Source organism: Dermacentor albipictus, chromosome 2 (assembly GCF_038994185.2).
Source record: "Dermacentor albipictus isolate Rhodes 1998 colony chromosome 2, USDA_Dalb.pri_finalv2, whole genome shotgun sequence".
NCBI classification, from domain to species: Eukaryota; Metazoa; Arthropoda; class Arachnida; order Ixodida; family Ixodidae; genus Dermacentor; species Dermacentor albipictus.
This window is the reverse complement of record NC_091822.1, coordinates 132,880,854-132,904,922: the sequence shown is the minus strand read 5'-3', so window position 1 is coordinate 132,904,922 and position 24,069 is coordinate 132,880,854. Positions and strand designations below refer to the sequence as shown.

At 44.6% G+C, this 24,069-nt stretch overlaps 1 protein-coding gene across 1 annotated transcript in view; it reads right to left on the bottom strand.

Annotated features, from left to right (window-relative positions):
* The window catches only part of Hira (histone cell cycle regulator-like protein), a 59,803-nt gene that overhangs the window by 26,725 nt on the left and 9,009 nt on the right, over nt 1-24,069 (bottom strand). The window contains exons 8-16 of the mRNA XM_065451516.1: nt 23,761-23,928; nt 18,889-18,936; nt 18,707-18,763; nt 18,488-18,558; nt 17,938-18,043; nt 13,888-14,175; nt 9,525-9,613; nt 6,538-6,694; nt 692-816 (exon numbers count right to left, since the gene is read on the bottom strand). Coding sequence (XP_065307588.1) covers nt 692-816; nt 6,538-6,694; nt 9,525-9,613; nt 13,888-14,175; nt 17,938-18,043; nt 18,488-18,558; nt 18,707-18,763; nt 18,889-18,936; nt 23,761-23,928 — 1,109 coding nt within the window. The remainder of the gene's footprint in view (nt 1-691; nt 817-6,537; nt 6,695-9,524; nt 9,614-13,887; nt 14,176-17,937; nt 18,044-18,487; nt 18,559-18,706; nt 18,764-18,888; nt 18,937-23,760; nt 23,929-24,069) is intronic.

Genomic DNA, 24,069 nt, shown 5'->3' with positions numbered 1-24,069 from the left:
ATGTTTAGCCTAGAAACAATCTTGAAGTCAGTTTTTATCTTTGCAGTTTTGAAATGATAGTTTTCCTAAAAGTGTGAATTGGCCATAATGTGCAAGCTGAGAAAAATCTATTCTAAGATTTCAAAACTTGCCAGAACACATTCCACTAACAGGTAAAACAAAGTTGATAAAAAAGCGAGCCTGTGTGCTTCTGGACATTTAACCTTATTATTTATTTGATTCAAATGATACTTGGCTGCACTAAATCTACGAAGAGACTACTGCTTAGTTCCAGCCTAAAACTCCAAGATAACTCCACTCGTTCAAAGCTGTAGTGCGAGGTTCTTGCATAGAAGCTAAAAAAAATTGTTCCAGCATTTTGTGTTTCCTGACAATAGCACAATTATCCATACAGCTTTGCTTACACTTCACAGAATGATATTTGAGGCATACATCGTAGCTGAAATCAGCGGCAGTGATCTCCTCAAACATGCATTTTGTCTCACCTGTATACACACACTCTTCCCTGCATACAGACAACACGTGTAGGAGAACCGTTCTGCTGAGAGAAGCGCCATTATTGTGTCATGATGCGGAGAAGTGGTGAACTACGCTCAATCAGCACACCTACCCCTATAGCCACCGTAGTGAAGCAATGTGGCTGGCCTTTCTAGAAATCAGTAAACTATGGAGTAGCGAGGATCCCACTCACAGTTCAGAAGCTGCTGTTGACACAGCTGGTGGAGCAGAACTTGGCAGGGTGTTTACCGCTGTGGAGGCAGGTGTGTCCTTCTCCAGACCTTGACCTTGCGTCGCTGGTGTTGCCACCTGTTCCTCCTACGGAAGGCAGAGAGGATCCATATAATCAGTCACCAAACTAAAAAGTAAAGAAATGAAAAATTAATTAAATTCTGGAGTTATATGTGCCGAAACAACATGATTATGAGGTACACCATAATGGGGAACTCCAGATTAATTTTGATTACATGAGATCTTTAATTATGCATTTGAATGTAAGTACGCGAGCTATTAATAATGGGAAAATCAGACATCCACCCGTTCGTAGCAATTGCTACAAAGGAAACCCATACGGGTTCCTCGAAAGAAAAGCCTCGCAGTTGAAGAAAAATTCGTCCTGGTCCGGGACTCGAACCCTGGACCGCCGCTTTTCCGGGGAAGCCACTCTACCATGTGAGCTAACCAGTCAGCTTGATACTTTCTGCTGTCTCGGCCAAGTGTAATAAAATGGTAACCCCCCTGTTGATTGAAGCAACTCCCATCAGTGCCTCTTACAACAATTAGTTGCTTAAGAAGCACTTCCCCACACTACTGCCCATGACTAGATACTTTAGCGCAATGGCTTACAAAAATTTTAGCTCAGGATTAGTTGAGGAGTGCCACTGAACTGCAATGACCACTTCTGATGTGGAATGGTGCAGCCCTTCACTCAGCAACGTTTAGGAAGTGCTTAAAGTCAAGGCTCACTTACACCCCAACACCCAGGCACTCCAAAAGCTTTTGGACTAGGGAACATACTCTGGAAAGGTGTTCCCGCAATGTGGTACATGACAAAGGAGTATCTCCTTTTTGATGACGGTCTTTTGTGGAAAAGGACACACCTAACCTTGTGTGACCTTCAATGATGACAAATTTGAGAAAGTTAAATGGTGCCTTAATAATATAAGCGCTTGCAAAAACAATTTTATATGCAGCAGTGCAGCATTTTGATCCGACACACTACCCTTTTATCGTTTTCGGTTTCAGTTTTCAGTTTTGGTTTAAAAAAGCAGTGCCATGTGCTTTGCTGCATTGCTCAGTAAAAGCATATAGACTATTTTCATGTTTACAGAGACCCGCCGCGGTTGCTCAATGGCTATGGTGTTGGGCTGCTGAGCACAAGGTTGCGGGATCGAATACCGGCCACGGCGGCCACATTTCGATGGGGGCGCAATACGATAACACCCGTGTACTTAGATTTAGGTGCACGTTAAAGAACCCCAGGTGGTCGAAATTTCCGGAGTCCTCCACTACGGTGTGCCTCATAATCAGAAAGTGGTTTTGGCACGTAAAACCCTACAATTAATTAATTAATGTTTACAGAGTTCCCAGAAGATTTCCAGTTAAGCCCTCCGGAAACACACAAGTTACAAAAGCCTATAAATTTATAGGGCCGTCCAGCTGACACCACTTTTGCTGCAGAGTGAATTGACAAGTCAATTGCATTATTAAGTGCAGCAAGAAAAGCCCGTACACGAGCTCAACACATGGTGCACATTCCTTGTTCTTGAAAACATCAAGAATGTTTGCCTACAGTATACTATGTGACAAAATACTTTTTTGTTGGCTAAATGGACTGTCAGAAATGACTGACCAGAAGTTCTCTGCAGTCATGAATGCACTGCTGCCACATTGCGCATGCAGAGGGCCCATAAATGAGGCCCGCCATGCTACGTGTCAGTGGTGAATGTCTACTCTTAAAGTATCCTTCAACATTGAGAAAGGGGGTTTACGTTCAAGGACTTCAGTTCATCTGTGTGTCAGGGGTATAACAGGCATGCAAAGCCGAACCTCAATATACACTGATATAACGAATTATTGGATATAACAAAGTAACATAAGATTTGGTTGGTCATGATTTGTTTCAAAATAGTACAGTCAACGTCTGATATTTCTGACTCCCTAAGGCCACGAAAACATAGGAAAAATCAGGCAGTCCGAAAAAATGAATGCATGCTATTTAATGCCCCCAAGGGCTCAAATCGCCATAGGCACATCTGAAATAGCTCTAAAGGCCTGCGAGTACGCTTACTAGGCGTATGAGTGATCTTACTGTGATAAGATATGGAGGATGCATGCGTGTATAATTAAGGATTACCATATTTACTCGAATCTAACGCACACCTTTTTTCCTATAAAACGGCTCCAAAAATTGCATGCGAGTTAGAATTGAGTACAACCCTAAATTCGCGTTATTATATCGCCATCGGCACTCGAAAATTGGCCGCCTCGTGCAGACTCCTAGCCTAGCTGCCATACCTTCCTCCATGTGCATACCTCAATGTTGTACGTGTAACCTAGTCTACCGCTTGTCTTCCCGTTTTCTGTGTTCGTTCAATCAGCATGGAAACACCGACTGTGAAGACACGCCGAGTCCACCATGACGCCGCATTTAAAAGGAAAGCTATCATGTGCGCCCAGGCGGATGGAAATAGAGCCGCATCACGGGCGTTCGGAGTTCCCGAAACTTGCATGCATGACTGATGCAAATAGAAGGAGAATATTTTCGCCAACAAAGCAACAAGAAAAGGTTTCAGTGTACTGAAGCAGGGCCGCTTCGCCGAAACAGATGAGCTGCTCACGGAATACATGCAAGAGCAGTGAGTGGCACAGCGACCTGTGACGACTGATCTGCTCAAAGTGCGGGCGATGCAGCTATCCCTACAGAAAGGGCTAATGCGGAGTGACTTCAACGCGAGCAGCTGCTGGCTATCAAATTTTATGAAATGGCTTTTCTCTTCGAAGGCAGACAAGGATATGCCAAAAATTTCCCAAAGAATTTGAAGAGAAATTGCAGTTTTCAGCGGTACATTTTGAAGTTGTGCCATAGAAATGGCTACCACTTCGGACAGATTGGAAACAACAATCAGACGCCGCTCTACTCTGATATGCCTGCCACCATAACTGTTGAGAAAAACAGGGAGAAGCAAGTGTGCGTTTTGTTCAAGGTTTTCATATTTTTTATGTTTTGGTCACAGAAAAGGGGTTCGCATTACTATCGAGGGCACATTAGAATCGAGTAAGTACGGTACGTACCGTGTCCTGTGGCAGTTGGGCCTTCCCACTCTAAGTACGCTTCACCGTACGATACTGCCGTAATGATGTGAACCTCACGTTCGGAAACCGGCATTATGCAACGTGCCATGCTATCCAGGCTTCATAGCCATTGGCGGGGATTACAAAGGCAGTGTCAGCGCTATTGCTAACAGCGGCTAATTGTTTCAATGAAAAACATGGCACCGAACAGCAAGATATTGGTAGTGAATGTCAAAGTAGCTAGGCTTAGCATTGCCTTGGTGGTGGCTACGGCTGCCAGGGGATCTGCATGCGAGAGCGCTGATGCAAGGCAGGGAGATAATCAATATGATGGCGGCGGTGGCATCGATTAATGCCATTTTGAACCTGCGGTCATGTCAAGAAGTCCGGAAAATCGGACAGTGGAGGTTTTTTGCATCCGAAACTTCAGATGTTCTTATACATTGATCCTACAGGGTATGGTGCCACGAGGGCATCCGAATTATCGGGCATATCCGAAAAATCAGGCATCCGGAAAAACGGCTGTTGACTGTATTGGCTATAGTGAAGCAAGTTTTTGTTTGCATGTGCCTAAAGATCTATATTCAGATAGTCAGAATGTTAGATACAGCTTCTGACCAATTTTTCAGATGGCTAATATTTTGGACCTGCATGATTATTCGGACTTCCCTGCGGCACTGCCACTTACCCATACAATGACACATAATGGATGCCCCATAGTGTTTTGGGCATGCACAATGATCGATGCTGCAAACAGAGCAACCATGAATAATGTTGCCACCATGTTGACCAGCCAAAAACCGCAACTTTGCCTGCTGACACCTGATGAAGCAGTGCGGCAAGCAAAGTGGCTGGTGACAAGCCGGCACGGGAAGCTGATTGTCAATATGTTTTAACTCATAGACCTCATCAGTGACCAAGCGCAAAATCTGATGCACAGGCTATATTGACGGCTGTATATACAGCAACCTTCTTAAAATAAGGTTGAAGAGGCTGTCAAAATTACTTCTTTATGCCTCTTCCTTTGTTATATCCATTATTACATGCATTGCAATATGAATCTCTATGGGGATTTCAAGGGGAATTTCACTTGATTATATTATTTCATTATATCCTGTTTCATTAAAACAATGTTTCACTGCAGAGTACGGATAAATGTGCGGTGCCCTCTGTATCTAAAAAGTCTGCCAGCACCATGCGCGTTTCTATGTTTGCACTTAAAGAACTTACTGGCATTTGAGCATGAGGTCGGGCACGCAGGCTAGACTGACAGCCTTATGAGGGCAATACAGATCAATGTGCAGCATTCTCCATGTTTGAAGCCTTTTGGCGGCAAGTGCATTTTGGCCAGCAGCTTGGCTTGGTTGAACCGCAGTCAACAAGCCAATGTGACGATCCCGCGTGGTAGCACCAATTGCACAGTTGTGTATTCACAGCAGTGCAGAGTGCGTGAACGTTCCAGCCGACAAGTCGCTGATGTGCCATCAAAATCAGCAGAAGACCCTCTGCTGGCCCATCAGAGACACATCACTTGCGTTTCCTTCGGACAGACCCGACTGCAATGTTTTTTATCGATATCTGCTTCTATGCTAATAACGAATACAGTCGATCCTGGGTATATCACACTCAAATATATTCGATTATTGCCTATATTGAACAGTTGTAAAAGTCCCTTAAAAATCCCATGCAAAACTATAGTGAAGTACTGCGCCTACATCGAACCCTCGTTCCCCGCCACATTCTATACATCGAACGTGGCACCATGCTGCGCCCCTGCAAGTGTGCTTCTCCTGACAGATTAGCAATCCCTTCTCACATCGCGGGGAATACCGCATTTACTCACATAATGGACACACTTCCCGTAATGAAAGCAGCCCCCAGTTTTCCAATCAAGCAATGCGCTTTTTGTTTTCCATGCATAATGATCGCACCCTGAACTTGCTGCCGTGAAGTAGGAGACGCACGATATGATTCGGCGTGTGATGTGGCATCCAGCAAGTACTATCGTGTCGGACGCTGTATCAAAGGCCGAATTGTACCGTGCGTCTCCTACCTTTATTGCGACAGCAGTTATATCGACGCTATAAATGACATATTGTAGGTATTCTAACAGAAACATGGCCAGATATGCCCCTGCGTGATTTGCAGTACGAGTACACTAATGGAAGCACAGTGTGTATCTATATAGGCTAGTTTGCTTCCCCAGTGCATTAATTTTTACCTTATCTTGAATAAAATCATGCAACAAGTACTTTGATGAGCATGACACACTGTTTTCTCGTGTGTGGGTGACGCGGGCTTTTAGGGTTAGCATTGCAATCAGTATATATGACCATTCTGCAGCACAAGCAACTTGTAATGTTCGTGAGCGACAAATAAGTCAACTCTCGTGCGTTTGACATGGCCTCCAAGAAGTAGATGAGTCCCCACTTTTCAGAATCTCTGAAAACTGCCCAAGACATGCAGAGGTCTCAGATAAGCTTCAGATAGGCATATTTTATATTTTGAAATATCAATCTATCAAACTATTTCACGATTCCCTTCAAGTTCGATATATCTGCATTTTCGTGTCTGATGCATATTCTTTTATAACAAGTTTCGACTGCACCTGCCTGTTTGCAAAAGTCTTATCGATTGCAGTTTACCAAATCTAGACGTGCATTAAGGGAAAAGCCAAACCCAAAGATGACAAACAAAGAAACAAAACAAAAAAAGAAACTGAAAGAAGACTGAACCCGTACCTACCTTTACACTGGGAGTCTTGTCCGAGGACTTGTCACAGAGATCGGTCGCAGGGACACTGGAGGACTCGTCCCGCTTTTCAATGACGATCCTGCTTTTGCTTTCGGTGGAAGAGCTGAAGTTAGGCAGTGCTTGGCTGTTGAACGGCACAGGAACATCTCTGCAAGAGGAGCACTCATGCCCTTCACCACAGGGATGCTCCTCACCAAAACAGCTGCTATGCTGTGTCAGTTATTGTGCCGCGTCATCTTTCTGTATTAAGCAACTTATTATGGTCGCTTGTCAAGAGTGGCAACCATTTGAGTTTAAAGGAAGTTATTGCAATTCTAGAACTGCTACTTTTCCTTCAGCGGTAGTCGTTTTCAAATGACGGCAACAACTGCACGCGTCAGAATTTCATTTGTCTGGCGCCTACTGCAATCTATTCATCACAATGACAGCAGTGCAAAAGATATGGCCAGTAAAAGTGGTACAAATATAGTTAGTAACTTAAGTTATGAAAAGCTGGAATTAAATTTGCAGGTTAACTTATGGCAGATTGGTGAAACATGCCAAACCATCCTACTAACGTAGCATCCTAGCAGGAATACCAACTGCTGATGTCATACATTTGAAATCTGCTATATTTTCAGTTAAGTACACACATTCGAAGCATAACATAGTCGTCGTTTTATAGTTTGTTTGCATGAGAAGTTCACTTCTCCAAGGCAGACTCAATATTCTGTGGCTTCTAAACTATGGATTCTGGGGTTTTACGTGCCAAAACCCACGATTTAATTATGAGGCATGCCATAGCGGGGGACTCCGGATTAATTATGACCACCGGGGGATTTTTTAACGTGCACCCAATGTACAGGACAGGCATTTTTGTACTCCCCCCCATCCTTCAAAATGCGGTCACTTCTGCCAGGTCGCGGGACAGATCCCACGACCTCGTGCTTAGCAGCGCCACACCATAGTCGTATCGGGTGGCTTCTACACTATTTAAAGCAGACAGGTGCTCCTGATGAAGATTAGCTTCTTTGACGTTCATACATGAATGATTGCAGATGGAAACACCCATGACTCAGTGCCAATGGTTCCCATTTTCAGTTGATTTGTGATCTGATTTTTTGCTACAGTCTAAGCCAAGTATATCAAACCTGTTTACATTGAATTATCCTGTATATTGAACAATTTCTTCTGAACATGATATAGTTACAAAGAGTATATATAGCAAAAAGTACCCTTACATCGAACAAAAATAACAGTGACTCCTGATATACCGAACGTCAAGCGGAGCAAAAGTACCCCGGAAGTTGGCTTTCCCTCGTGGCAGCGGGAAAACCCGGCAGTGCGGCTCCATCCATGCGCTCTGCCTACCCGATCCGCACCGGGTCGTGCAAGCTCTTGACACCCCCCGCAAAAAATGGTACTGGCACACCCGCAATGCTTGCTCAGACAACCAATCAGAGGCTCCTGTGCCATCGTCGTGCAAGATGGTGGAAGTGCGAGTGGTCTTGCTGCTTTTTTTGGTTCGTTGTGTTTGCGACTTGTGGGCCTTCTCCCGTAAGTGCTGCCTTGATGGCTAGCGCAAGGAGGAGGAAAGAACTTTATTGTGTGCCCTGCGAGTTGGTGGAGAGGGCCAAAGGCCCCGCCTAGGTGACGGCCAGGAGTTCTTGGGTCCTGGCGGCATCCTTGGCCCGGTGGACGGCCCATAATTGATCTTCGAGGGCGGGGCTGAGCAGCACGGCTTCCCAGCGCGTGCGAAGGCTGCTGCTAGAGGCCGCGTTTTCTTTATTGTTATTTAGCCCTCGGCATTCCCTTAATATATGCTCCAGAGTGGCTCTGGATTCACGTGTTTTGCATTTGTCCGTAGGATATACATCCGGATATATGATGTGCGAGAGCGCAGGAGTCGGATACGTCCTAGGTTGTAACTGCCGCCATGCGACAGACTGCTTTTTTGTCAATTTTGCGTGAGGTCGCGGGAATATGCACCTCTGTAACCTATAATGTTTCGTAATGTCATTATATGTTGTCATTCTGTCCTCCCACTCCCACTCATTTACCGCACCGTCACCGTGTTTTGTCGCTTGGCTAGCGCAAAGCGACAAAATTTTCCATTTGCCGTGAAGCTCGAAATCATGAATCGAGTCGAACACGGTAAGAAGTCTGATGTGGTCACAGCGTGCAAGATTTCGAGAAGCACTCAGCACAATCTTGAAGGAAGAATAAGGGTAAAATTAGGGCTAAAGTGGACAAACTCGCGACCCAGTGCCCATGGCACCCAATGTGTACGCACGGCGACGTCAAGGTGGCCGTGTGCAAGTGGTTCATCCGAAATTGCTTCAGACATGCCATGCCGGCTTCCACATACCCGGTCATGACTCTAAATATTCAGATGAGTGCGACAAAGCCATTGCCGGTGTCGCCAAAGTTTGGAGTGAGCTGTCAGAATTTCCGGAAGCCATTGACAGATCAACAGTCGAGGAGTTTGTGAGTGCAGATGATAGCGTTGCGAGCACAGAAGAGCCCGAAAACAGAGACAACACTGCCGACATCAACGGGTGATTCTTGCAGTCGTACTAGCCCAGCGCTTCTGCGCAAATGTGGAAGGTTGCAGCCTGAGCTGCTCAGACTCTTGAGGCCATGTGGAGAAGTGTGAGCGTCACAGGCAGCGAAATTTCTCAAGCAGAAGGAAATACAGGACTATTTCGCGCGAAACTAAGCTAGTTTCATAAATGGATTACAAATGGTATGTGCTTTTATGAAGCCTAATTCTTTAGCAGGCTTATATCGAATCATGCCCTATATCAAACTGATAGGCGTTTTTTTGTGAGTTTGATATAACCGAGTTGGACTGCATTCTTAAATTTTGCTGACAAATCCTTCATTGTAGCAAGGCTCCGCAATGTCAACATGACCTGATGTGGCATACCCACAGCAAATGGCAAGCACATAGCTGCAGCGACTTTCAGCACGCTTTGAAAACAAAGATTAGTACTCACCCGACTTCAGGATCAGGAGGAATGAAGAGTGGTGTAATCCGGCGACGGCCGTCAGGCATTCTTGTTTCAATTTGTTTGTCGGTAGGGCCCTGTAAAGAAGAAGAACAGTATGCAAAAATTACTGGTTTAAGGTTTGTCCTTCAGCCATCACTTTGAGAAAGTTACTTCTAGCAACTTCACATCCCTAGACTAAGGTGTGAAGTTTTAGAGATGCCACAACTCTGTGAATTTGTATATACGCATCTCTTCCTTATACCATCATCATTCATCAGCCCTTTCCCTCCCCGTCCCTTTTCCCCCATGTAGAGTAGCAGGCCAGAGCAAGTTATAGCTCAGGCCGACCTCTCTGCCTTTCTGTGAATAAATTTTTCTTTCTCTCTCTCTTGGATAAGGCCATAAAAATCTTAAAGTGCTAACAAAGTGAGAAGTGCATTTGCGTCCTGAATCTAGTCCTGAAAAGTGCAAGACACAAAATAAGTTTAATGGCAACATGAAGAGGTAGTAATGTCCTCTGCGTGAAGCTCAATTCTTGTCAGAAAACCAAAATATCTGAAGCAGAGTCTGTTCGCATCGCTGTAAGCCCGACGGAAACAGCCAGTCATTACAGTGTTCGCAATGTTAAGGGGGGACATGGCATCTGGAGGTATCTTAATTTATTTATTAAGCAAATTCAACCTAAATGCACAGATATATATATTTTCTTGTGCTGATTTTTAAAATGCAATTACTTTTTTTTGTGGCTCAAGTAATTAATGATAATTAAATTTTTGTTAGCATGTGCTGGTGAAACAACAGATAAAGATATACTGGCCAGAAAGTTATATTTATTGCACGAATGGAAAGCAGAATGTATAAGGATTGCAGTGCTACAAGTAGTTTTCCAATCTAACAACAAATAGCAATTTAGCAGCTTATTGAAATTCAGTGTTTACAGCACAGCTACTAATAAAAAGAAAAGAAAGCAAACGAAAAATTACAGAGGTAGACAAATAAGAGTATGCTTGCAGCACTTCAAGCTTTCTTTATTTAGCCGCCCCGTAGCAAAAGAAATTACAGCTGTAGCTGTCCTACAGATTGAGATATCGTTGCTCTGAACGGGCAGGGTGAGTAAAAAGCTTGTTTTGAGAAAATCAAGAAAAACAAAAACAGCTCGATTTATTCAAAAATATTGCAAAATCTTTACACGTTACCAGCTGTAACTGGTTAGTATCACCCTGGCACATAGTCAGTTTGAGAATTGTTGCCTGTGTGGCGATTTTTGAAAGCTCGATGCATGTTTTCAGCTGATGCACGCTTTCGAGCTGAAGCTGTCAATCACCACTGATCTTTTTCAGCCATGCGATCACTGCATAATGAGCTGGGGCTGAGGCTCAGCTCTTGCATTATGGATGCAGATGCTTTGACGTTCCCTGCATTAAACTTCAGCACTGCCTCCGCCACAGCTGCCTGTATGGTGAACAGAGAGGCATGGCGATCCTTTGGTGCAAGAGACGAGATAACCGAGTGGAGGCTCTCGTTGCTGTTTTGGGTCTTTCCACTCTGGCACCTCCCAAGCAACTTCTTGTCACTCAAATGCTCGTAAATGGGCAGCATGGCCTGGCAAACATGAGGGGGCAGGTTGCGAGGCTGCTTTGGTGCTGGCTTGCCCCTAGCCTCTGCGACATTTTGACGGCAAAATGCGTTGGGGCCTGTTGGGCAAAACGTGTGGTTTGATTCAAAATCATTGGAGGTGATATGATAAAAAGTTGCGATCACTGCTTTGTGCATGGCATCCACGTCTCCCTTGTGCGTTTTTAGCACCCATCCATAATATGAGCTTAGCCTTGTAATGAGGTCTGCTCTGAGCCGACCCTTTCCACCAAGGCTCTGAAGGCCAGAAGCTTTGTTTTTTAAAACAAGGTTGAGCAACGCCGTACGCATGCGTTTCTGGACATGGTTTACGTAGTGCTCCTTGTATATTTTCAAATAACCGCAAACATGTTCCTCTTGCAGTGCAAGATAAGTACGGCTATCCCCATCACTCAATACAGTGGTATAACGGAGGGTGTGCCATTCTAGGGACCTCTTGAACAGAAAGAGGGCGGCCCCCACTTTCATTTCTCCCAACTTTTTCTCAGTATTCTTCTGGCTCTGGTGATTCTTCTTCCAGTTTCCAAAACCAGGATCATTTTCATTTGGGCCCATCTCGCATCCAGCGCAGAAATTACTCAATACAACGTAATCTAAACAAAGACCCATAAACAGTTCAATCACGGCGGTGACGCTAATGTGAGAGGTGTGTCCGCGGGTCATCCCCGACCCATCGTACGAAACTGTGATGCTCCCGGTGTTGTCGAGACACAATTCGTTGTAAAGTTCGCAAACCGAATGCGCACACTCACTTATCACATTTCAGGCAGCACGAGCAGTCGCGGGAGTCAGCTTTTCCTTCACGTAGCGTTGCCACGTCTTCGTGTGAAGTCTGCGACGGCTAATGTTCATCGTGGAAAACATATCATTGAGGGCTGTTTGCTGGTTTCCCGTTGCTTGCATTGCGCGAACAGCAAGAACATTCACAGCGAACGGGTTTGATTTCTGGTCATCGTGGATGCGCAGCAAGCCCCCCTTCGACATCACATCGCCACAGTTCCCGCACATAAGAATTAACTTGACAGAGAGTCTGTATTCGTGCTCACCTCTGACGATTTTCATGTCCCCGCCATTGCATAACTTGCACTCGATTCACACAAGCAGAATGTTCATCGCATCTAAACTTGCTATAGTAAACACGGTCCCATCGAGTGGTTCAACAGGTTCAGCTGCGGCATCGGCGTTATCAGTCAGAAGATCTCGCTTCCTTTCCGTCGTGGGAGTGGACGACAGCCGCTGGAGCTTTTCTTCGGTTCTTTTTTTGCCCTCTTCCAATTCTGCGGCCTTCAGAAACTTAGTATTGCGACTTCGGCTCCTTCGCACAGTGACGGGCCTGTTAGGCCTACATCAGTGGCATCAGCAGACGCAGGTGAGGAGGGGGCTACGACGACTTTGACATCTGGGTATGTCACGCTAGGCTTCTTAAAGTTGTCGATAAGCGCACGTCGCACCTTTTTTGCCCCAAACTTATTCCTCGTATGAAATTTCTTACGGGCCATCGCGTAGTATGGCGTCACTTCACTCACAATGACTCGACGCTCAGACAATATGGCGCACAGCCGACCACGCGGATGAGTGCAGTGCAGACGACGAGAAAGGAATCCTGCCAATCGTATGCTGAGCACAGGTCACATGTGCTAAACAACCGATAAGGTGCCGTGCTGGGACTCTCTTGTGGCACAGAAATTTGAGGAAGCCAATGGCAGCATGGAGCCGGAGTTGGCGCAAATTTGAAGAAGAAAGATCACTCTTTCAAATGACACCAAGATGTCCACGCTACGATGTGTGAACATCAGCTGTGCTTTGCGAAAGAAGTACCGTTTTTGCAATAACTTCGGTTGGAATTCTGCAGGTATCGACAAAATAAAGTGATGTTGCGGCTAAAATATTGATTCAAGAGTCGAGAAACTTTGTGTAGTTGTGGAACAATAGCTGTAGATCTAAAAAAATTCAATTTTCCAAAAGTCGACTTTTTCGCGATTTATTGCGCATCCCAAAGAGCCGTGTCCCCCCTTAAACCACATTTTACGCATTTCAACAAAGAATGTAGACTGATGTGAAAGACCACAGCCCAGTTGGGGAGCCTCACTTTTGTGGCTTCACAGAATATCACTAACTTTCGGACAGTGCCAAGAACATGAGATACCACACATGAAGAAAGACCAACACAAGGCACATCAACAAACACAGACACACACTGTTCGATCAATCCAGTGATCGTACATTTCTTAAAAACAAATAAAAATGAAGGCAGTGTCATAGTGTGGATTTGATTACGGTATCATTATAGAATGGTGGCATTCCAAAAGAACACTTGTGGAACTCATGAAAGGAAAGCTACAGCCCAACAGTTCTGCGGAGTCAAGTTCAGGAACTTAAGGTGCAGAACAGGAGTCTCAAAAACATGGCCCACTTTTCAGAGCCTGTGCACTCTGCCAGATGTTTTTTCATTCCCCACAAATTAACCTCGGCCTCTGAAAGATCTCCCCCATCTTTCAAACATAATAGAGTGCAGTTCCTGGCAAAGCTACCTTTGTGTCATGTATGTACATTGCTCAAAGCAGGACACAGTTTTGAGACCCCAGATGCAGACAATAACACGGCTTCACAATGAATGCTCCTTTGTTTGTCAACATTATATGTGGCCTCAAATGAAACATTCCAGGGCATTTCATGGTAATAACAGCAAAGTGGCCAAGACCTAAGTCTCGACAGTGTCTCTGCGCTGCTTCACCTTAATATGTGGCAGGGGACGGCTGCTGTTGCTGTTGGTGTTGATAGGGCGCACCACCGAGTTGGCTGAACTTGTAGGCACATTGCTCGTAGCTGGGCTCGCAGAAGGTGCGACCCCATTGACTTCCTTGGTCAGAGTCAAGGCCGTCCTTTGCTGCTGCTGTGCTTTCGAGTACTGCTCCTGGGCCTTCAGCACCTCGGGGTCTTCCACTAAGGTGGCCCCTGACTGCCGCTGCTGGCTTCCCGGACCCGACAAGCTTTTGCCGTACAATTTTTGGTGCCACAAGTTCTGTCAAGGCAGCAGCAGAGTTGGAGGCATGAACATAACAATTGCCTCAATACTCTCAAACATCATCAAAAGCACAAGAGACGTGGGGAAACACCATGAGTGCGCATTTTTTATTTCGTCCTTGATCAAAGCAGCCTAGTATGGAATAGTTCAAAGTGCTTTATTTCGTCCTTGATCGAAGCAGCCTCACTAGCCTGCTTCGATCAAGAATGAAATAAAGCACTTTCCATACTGCAAATAGTGCAAAGACATAGACAAAATATGCGCTGCATCGTCTTCTTCTTCCCAAATGTCTCTTGCGCTGTTTGCAACATGAAATATAGTCAACTGGCCCATGTGAGCATCTTACTTTCTGAACTGATAGTGTGAAAAAAAATAATATAGTTAATCATACTGTAGTACTGTATGCTGAGAAATTCAGCCCTCATACAATAGGCCATTAGGTCAACAGTTAGCTGTTTTTAACAAACACCTGACACATGAGCGCCAGGTCTGAGAACTCCTTTAACCTCTTACAATTTGTGTTTTCTTGCTTAAACCCCCTTTCAAATTTGTTCGCCTTTGTGATAGGAATAATCGAATATATATACCTTAGGATTATCTCCTATCAGAAGGTGAAAACCTGCGAGTTTTTCATCAAAAACTGACAGCATGTGTTGCGTGCCAGTAAAAGCTGTTGTAGCTCTAAAGGGTGCTTGCTCTCAATGTTCCCTTTTCTTTTACTTCAAAACATCTAACATGATGGGAAATTTTGTCTTGCAAAGGCAAACATTTGACTTTGCTCATCTGTTGAAAATTTTTTTCGGGAAGCCTGGACAGACTGCACACTAAACCAAAATTTCGAGGGGGGCGAGAAGCGCATGCCAGCCACAAACGGTGATGATAAGAATGACATGGAATCGAAACTACTACTACTACTACTAAATAGACTACTAGATTGACTAGGCTTCACTAGTTTCGGTTTCGAGGAGGTGCCGGCGACATGGCTGATGACTATGCTAGAGATGTGTCAAAACAAAATATTGCTATTTCTGATCTGTAAGGTGTATGAAATTTCGTTTTTCCTTGCACCTTACGTCTATGGGTGGTGTCACAGATTTGTCCGAATAGTGAAGCGTCTTCGAATTATCGGTGTCCAAATAATCGGTCGGCAACTTATGTTATATCCAGATGACTAAAAGAAACGATGCTAGAATACAAATTACGCTTAAACATCCCGCTCTGAGTTATAAGTTGTGGGATGTAGTTGCATGTGTTCCTTTCATAGCACAATTTTGTTGAAAACACAGTGATCTGGTGCAAAAAGCAAAAATGTAATGTGCTGATAGGTACAGTCTAACCCACTTTAACAATACTCGTTTTAACGATATATCGGTTATAACAATGAGAAGCTGCTGCCCCGTCAACTTTTGTATGTTTTCCATGAAGTAACCCACTTACTACAATGACCCAATGCCGCATTAACGGTTATAACGATGAAGTCTGGCTGCTGGGTGTCCAAGGCGAAAGGTAGTGAAATGTGCAATCGTTGAAAAGAAAAAAAGAAAACGAGAAATTCGAGCCGCTGCACAATGGGCCGCTGCTCCAACAGCCGCCGCGTGCTCATTTTCCAGTAATCTCCGCATAGCTCTCTCCCATCACCCTTCCACCCCTCCGAACAAGAATGAGCTGCGCCCATAGCTCTACGCTGCCCCACCCTCCAAAATACCAATAGGCCGCGCCAACTGCGTCACAAGCAGATTGCTCGCATGTTGCTCGCTGGCTCCTCATTCAGCGCAATTCTGCAAACAGCTTAATCGTTCGCGCTCGTCTTTGTTGGTTGCGTCAAAATCATTCCTGGCCACACGGTTTCTTGGCTTCACTTGACTCGCCGTCAAAACGGAATATGGCTGATCCACCCACTGATCACTGGCAATGCACGACGTTGCCAATGAAAAGAAAGCGCACGGCTATAGATTGGGAAACTTAGTGCTTCTCCGATGAGACGATCGTCGCAATCATGCTCGCATCAGATGGCGACGACAATGACGGCAGCGATGACGCAGAATCAGAATCAGTTTTACTGATGACAAAAATGGGGACAATTACATTATAAGTATATACAGAAGGAGGTCCGTAGTTGGAAACTGAAATGGGACTTGCAGTAGGGCAGGCTGCCTCAACGTTGTCCTCACAGGAAACCCGGCAGATGATTCAGTCCCTCTAGGGCTTCATTTTTGCGAGGAACCTTATGCTGCATTATGTGGAGCACTCGGATGCCGTGGAGAAGGATGTTGGCAAGCTTCACGTAAAGCATGCAAGGCTGACGAACATAGGCTTTTCTCGTGCAAGCCAGAAAAAATGTGCGGCAAGATGCTTGTGGCGATCTCTCCTCAGCGTTTCTTCTGGATTTCTCAAGCTGACAGGCTGCTGCGGCAGTCTTCTCGCATATTTTAAAAGGCCCCTTTTGGAGCCCCCAAAGCGATGCCTCGGCAGTGCTCGCATATTGCTTGCCACTTGTGACATCTCTTTGCAGTTGTTATAGCAGTGCCATTCTTTAACACCAACAGCCGCGGCTTGTTACATGTGATCAGAGCACCCAGGAAGCAGTTAAATGAGTAAAAACAATCAGCAGCCAAAAGAAGGAAGGTGGTGGGGAGGAAAACTGGCCTCCCCGCCATTATAGTTTTTTCACATCAGCTCTGCCACCCCCCTATTTTGATTTTTTTTCATGGAGCTTGGTTACAACAATTATTGGTTATAACAATGGAATTTTCGTGACACTTGAATATTGTTATACGTGGGTTCGACTGCATTATTGAACTAAAAGTTATGTCTGGATGGATGTATGTCTCGTTTAAATGTTCTGACTTGAAATAGAACCTGGTATGTCATGAAATCGCAGTGATCACCCGAAAGAGGTTAAAGAAAGCATGTATGTAAAGTGAAAAAAAAAATTTTTGCACATGCTTAATAACCCATATGCCTTCACGGTACTGCCACAAAGCCTGTAGAGTGAATGTACATGAACGTCTGAAATTTTGGATGCTGAAACCTTTCGCCACCCAATTTGCCGAACTTTTTCCTGTTACCACAGGTTTGAAATTAGCATTAATCGAAGCCACCATTGCCGCCATTTGATTATCTCACAGCATTAAACCAGCGCTCTCATACACGGATCAGCTGGCAGCCGTAGCCCCCCCAGCTATGCTAGGCCTGACTGCTTTGGCATTTGCTATCAAGCTTCCTGCTATTCAGTGGCATGTTTTTCATTGAAAAAATTCACTGCCGTCATCAATGGCGCCGACTCCATCTTTGTCATTATCACAAGTCACTTCAAAGCACAGAAAGTACGGCAAAGATCAAGCATTGCATAATGCCACTTTCAAAAAGTCAGCTTCGCTTCAATACGCGCTGTTACATGGTCAAGCATACACAATGCATTGCAGTGAAGCAGTACAGGAAGGGACCACTGTCATGTGACACAGTATGTATTCTTTAATTATAGACGTCTACAGTTGTCATCTCCTGTCACGGTACGAGCCCTGGTACACCTAGTAAGTGCACTGCAGGCCTTCATAGCTATTTTGGGCGTGCTTGTGGTGATTTGATCGCTTGGAGCGAGTAAAGGAAATTAATTCATTTTTTTCAGACAGCCCCTACCTAGGAAGTCAGAAAAATTGGACATTGACTGTAGTGGCAAAGTTGCTGTATTTTTGTTAACTTTCATCATCAAACTGTGCACACTACACAAAAAGCTTTACAGACACGCTGTTTCCTTACTCGTTCATCTTGACTAATTGGCATCCCAATCTCCTCCCCAGTGAAGTCGATATAAGCCACGGTGCCATCCCAGGAGCACACAAGTAACTGGTTGCCTTCTTGGCTCCTGAAACATGAAACCCAGATGCATTGTTTGTCAGACCAGCAGTGCTTAAACGTTTTGGGCTTAAGAAATGCCCGAAGCAAAATGTATAGATGGTCAGGACAGTGTTTTGTTTTTATAATTTCGCTTTGTACTGTTAGGCTAGAATGAAACACCGACCATCTATTCAAACAAAGACATGCTCTTATTGTTATGTTCACTTGCGTAAACAAATGGCATTGTTCCCATTTATACATGTGAAGAGTCACATAGCTCATCGACAAAACTGTTACATAAGCCATAAGCCAGAAAGCATTTGCAACTGTTTTCATTCTGTAAAGGTTTCCCTCCAGCTTGGCTGTATAATCTAATAAAAACAGGTCACTGATACCCAATGCATGCATCTATGAAGTATCGCGCACTCTGCATCACAGCAAATCATAAAATTACTTTTGAATGTCAACATACCAGGATATGTCCAACACAGAGTTTGAGAAGAGGTCATGCACCACCACAAGAGGTCGCTTCAGGCAGGTTAGCTGCAATGAGAGACAAGAGCACGCACGCACAATGTATTCAGGCATCAGTAAAGCTTCCAAAGAAAACATAAGGCCACAAAGACTGAAATTGAAGAGGCAGTAACTAAACAAACAAACTAGTTAATTAATAAAATATGCATTTACTCACCCAGACAGACAGAGACCTGTCCCGACTTCCAATGGCACAGCAGCAAAACGTCTGTGTCTGGAGAAATCAGACCCAACAATGTTAGTTTTCATAAGTTCATCCCAAGCATGATAGAGGCTGAAGAAAATGAGTGAAGTGCAAATCCTAAATTGAAGAAAAAGTTACAGTCATGTGACACACACCTTGTTGTTGTCCTTGTTTACCCTTGATCGGATGTGTGGGTTGAATCTCTGTGAAATGAAAAATCAAGCAACATTTCACTCAGACAACATTCAATGAAAAAGCTACTACGGTGAACTCTCACTGTAGTTCACTGTAAGTGAAAGTTCACGGAACTGAATATTCACTAGAATATGGAACAGCATAGGGCAACAGCAGATATTTAGTCAAAATGTGAAATGCAATTTATGGAGTTACATACATCAACATATACAAAGTGTATAAAAGCAGGGTGTCTACCAAGTTGACATTTCCAAATTCCCTGTGTTTTCCAGGTTTTCCCTGAGTGCCTTTGCAAAATTCCCTGAGTGACGCAGAACTATGTTTTATGTCAAGATGGGCTGAAACCACATCGCCCAATGCTGTCATTCTTTAGTAAGCATATGAAACAAATAAAAAAAAATGACTTAATCCAGTTTGAATACTAAGGAGTAGTCTTTATGTTATTCAAGAAGAGAATAGAAAGGGGGGGGTTAGTAAAATGCACAGCAAATAAAATGTCTTCAAAAAAATTGCAAATCGAGTCGGACATTCTCAAATACGAATAAAAATGAGACGCATACAGAAACAAATATTTTCTAATATGAGCTATTTCTATCAACTGATAGCAAGCTCAGTGGTATGAGGCCCGAACTTTGTCACAATTGAGATTCTCTCTCAAGAGCTCGTAAGTCAGCCTCAGCTGCTCTGGCATACTCTCAGCCCACGCACGACACCTCAGTGTTGTGTTTCACTGCTTTAAAAAGTTTATTTTGGTTTGGATGATGGACACCTGCATCCCAGCATCAGCTAACACTTTTTTTTTAGCTCAAGCTCCTTCAAAACGGCGGCAGCATGCTTCCTTTCCTGTTCATTCCTCAATGCATAGATTCTTTCTGTTCTTGTACTCCTTCCGCCACTTGTTCGCCCCATGAACCATTTGAAGCATCTTCTTGGTCAGTTGCACAATTCACGTCCGATTTTTCGTACTCCCTAGGTGCCGCGAAAACGTCTGAAAAATCGGCCACTTGGAAAAAATAAATGCATGTCATTTACTGCCCTTAAGGGCTGAAACTGCTACAGGCACATTTGAAAATGCTCTGAAGGCCTGTCAGTACACGTATGAGGCATATCGGTGCTCGTACTGTAACAGGAGATCCCGGATGCACGCATGTATAATTAAAGAGTAGATATTGTGACCCACGACAATACCCCTTCCGACGCTTGTAATGCTTCACAGCAATACTTTTGTGTATTCTTCACCAAGTAACATTCCTGTACTGAGGCGAAGCTGACTATCAGAAACCGGCGTTATCTAACGCATCGTGCTGTCCGAGCTTCGAAGCCAATTGCGAGGACCACAAAGGTGCAGTCTGTGCCATTGCTGACAGCAGCGAATTCTTTCAATGAAAAACACGGCACCCAACGGCAAGAAGCTTAATAGCTAACGTCGAAGCAGCTAGGCCTAGCATTGCCGCAGTGCTGGCTACTGCTGTTAGCGGAACTGCATGTGAGAGCGCCGATTAGAGGCGGCGAGGTAATCAGTAAAGCAGCGGTGTTGGCTTTGATTAATGCTGTTTCGAACCTGCGGTCAGGGCAAAAAGTCAGGAAAATCGGACGGCGAAAGGTTCATCCGTCCGAAATTTCAGACATTCCAATACATCGACTATATGGGGTACGTGGTGGTGCCGCGAAGCCGTCCAAATTATCTGGCATCCAGAAAGTTGGTCGTTAACTGTACACTGGGAACTCCTCCAGCCGACGACAGGGCGTCAAAGACGATTTATTACGATTCCTATCTATTACTTGAAGTGCCAGCATTACCGCCCCTTTTGACCCTTTCAACAGAATTACCGCTAATTTTCCCTGATAGAGGCACAAATTCCCCGAGTTTTTCCAGACTACTCAAAATCCCTGAGAATTCCCGGTTTTCCTGGTTGATAGACAGCCTGAAAAGTTATGTTACTGCCAGTCTCATTTTGAAAAAAAAAAAAACGAATTTTCATTTGCACTGGTGCTCGTAAAATGTAAGAAGCAACAAAGGTGTCCAGAGATTCTGTTTTTGGGCACTTCCTCTGGTACAGCTTGTTGCCAAGACATGAAGTCTCGCAACTTTCCAAGGCATCCTACAGTCTCGGCTAGAGTAAAGGATCTGAATCTGCCTCTGCCATTGCATCTTCCTCATCACGCTCTTCTTTGGGATGAACACTGGAAACAATTTCCAGATTTTATAGTTCAGCACCGGTAACATGCTCACTGTCATGCTGCACACAGTGTTCAAATGAAGATTTGCTTCAAAGTGTTGCCAGAGTCCACTGATAAAGTTCGTTCAACTGAAATATTCACTATTAACAAATTTGTTTTACTGAAAGATTTTTGCATAGGATGCATACAGAATTCACCAGCGATTTTCTAAATGTTTGTTATTCTGAATTATTCATTAACAACTGAGAGTTTACTGTACACTGCCCATTAATGGCCTGTCACAAAAAGTGATTACACAGCACCACTGACATCACGCTTTCACACCCGAAATTTCGTCAGGCGGAATGTCCCCTACAAGAGCTACCTGGGTGCCGCCATAAAGCCCTCTGCGCTGTTGTGAATACACGTGAGCCTCCCTCAAAAGCATTGCAGAAGCTGCAGCAAGTGTCTCGGTACTCACGCACAACAGTTTAGAGAGGAGGTGCTCATAGAAAATCCTAATGATGTGGAATATGCAGCTGCACAAATCTTTTTTCACTCAGCTGCAGACAATTTTCTTTTTAAATTTCCACTTTTCTGAAATGCAATGCCAGCACAACAACGTGGCATGATGAGACAGTTCACTGCTCTGGCATGATAAATAGTAATTTGTCGTAGAGGTCACAACTATAGCCGACTTACATTAATTTGACTCCAGTTAATTAGATCTTTCGGTTAATTCGATCACAACCAAAGGTCCCAGCCACTGCCCATGCATTTCTATAGGCTCGACCTTTCATTATTTCAATCCTAAAATTGGCCTTCACCAGATAATTCAAACTTGACCAGTTGGTATGCATGTGCCTGACCCCTATGGCGCGCCGACAACACCCACTGAGTGGCAGTATCAGTCTCAACAGAGCTTAAAAGACAGCGAATTCATTGAACACACGTCATCGCCTATTGAAAACGTCTATTTTCAGCCTGCCCTAGGAAGATTTTCGAGCAATGACCATAGCTCACAATGTCATATTACCAACCAGCCTTCCGAAAAAAAAAAAAAATGGGCTGAAGATTGCCAGTGCAGTATTCACGTATCACGTAACCGTATTCACAATCACAGTCTGGCAATGTAGTGAACGTTGGTGCCAAAAGATTATGTGTTCCGACAACATATTAACTAGTAAAAAAGAAGTGTGACTGTATTTGGTCATTTTTTGTGTTCTCGATCATGAACACTGGCACCGGGAAATCATATGGAACGAAATCATATCAGTGTGGTTCTGCTGTAGTACCTAACAATGCGTGTTGTACAGTAAAAGCTTGCTCATTTACAACTCGTTAATTCAAAATTTTGGATAATTCGAAGTAGCTGCCGCGCTCCATCCAGCAATGTATTGAAAGCAATATGTAATACATCCCGCTAATTCATACTGAAATCTGCACCGTCACCGATAATTCAAACTCTGCGCCATCATGGATGGGGAGAGTGCTAGTGCACGGGAGCACGTTGACGACACTGGCATCGCCGCACGGGGATCGCGCAGCTTTGCTTTTTCCATTTGCGGCCCTTTGTTTAGGCCTGACTGGACAGAGACAGGCATTTTTGTCTGGCCAGGCATGGCCAACACCTCTGTTGCAAGTCGCTTCTCTCCTGTGAACTTCCATGAAAAAAGCTCAAGGGTGATAAAATCGTCGCCGTGCACCGCATGCTGTATGTGCGAGTGAATGAGTGCGAGGGTGAGCCGCCGTACATAGCTGAATCTTGCGTGCGCAAGCAAGGAAGGTGGGGTGGATGCGTGCTCTCCTGCCACACGCGAGGCACAGGGGTGACGCGGAAGGAGGGAGGGGGGGGGTTCTCTAGCGGCTACTGCTTACGGTGTGACCGTGCAGGCGCCGTAACTTAAAAGCGATCTGCGACGTGGCCAACGTGCGGGCCCACGTGGGCCTCTTCTTCAAAGCTATCTGCAATACTTGCGGAGTATGCGTAGTGCCGGTAGCTTCATATGCAATGTGCTTTCTACGTTAAGCGAGAGCTGTACGAAAGTCAATTCGCTTGCTGCTACTGCCGTGATTCCTCACTGCAACGTTTTTTAGCGAGTTTCCACGGTCATCGAGCGAGTTGTGTTGATGCTTACCTGTGCGCACGTGACACCGTACTTGGTACTTGTTAATTTAGTTAGCAAATGTTTACAAGTTTATACAGCCAATAAAACTACTATACTTACTTCGTATAGCTATCTACTAATTTGCTGTCAATGCTTTGCTTTTCTGGCAAAATTGCGGCCTTTTTTTTCTTTTTTCTCAGCACCGCCACCTCAATGTCGGGCACGTTGCACCGCGTTGGCTGCGCCAGTGCTTCAAAGTATAGACGTTAGTATAGACCAAAGTATAGACCAACGTGACGTAGCATGTGTGTGTGCGTGCTCACGCCATGTCGGACTATATACGCGCCTTAACCGAGCGTTTTTTTCTCTGAATTTCGTTAGTTCGAGTTTTGTATAATTCGAATTTTCATAGTATCCCCGCGGAATTTGAATGCACTAGCATTTACTGTACAGCCAGGAAGTTCACATTAGGTCCACAGAAATAGTGTTACAGATGTCTGGTTAAAGTTGTACAAATGTGCTGTCGTCATCCTCATAGCCATTCAAGCAGCCACCGAAACTCACCACACATGTGACGGCTTTACGGTGACCCACAAAGTCCTTGTTGGTACGCCAGTTGTCGCGCTCAACAATTTGGGCTGTGGGGCCAGCGTTGTTCATGGCATGCGCAGAGACGAGGTACTGGCCATCGGGAGACCAGTTTAGGCGCAAGATGTGGGTGGTGCCTCCACACTAGAACAGATATGCATTGATACATTTAACACACAATGCCTTGAAGCTGTAGGAGTCTCTTAAGCTTGTCTAAAAAACAGGAAAGAAAGCAACTCAACTATAAAATGAGAATTAAATAAGTGTGCAAGAATTATAAAAACC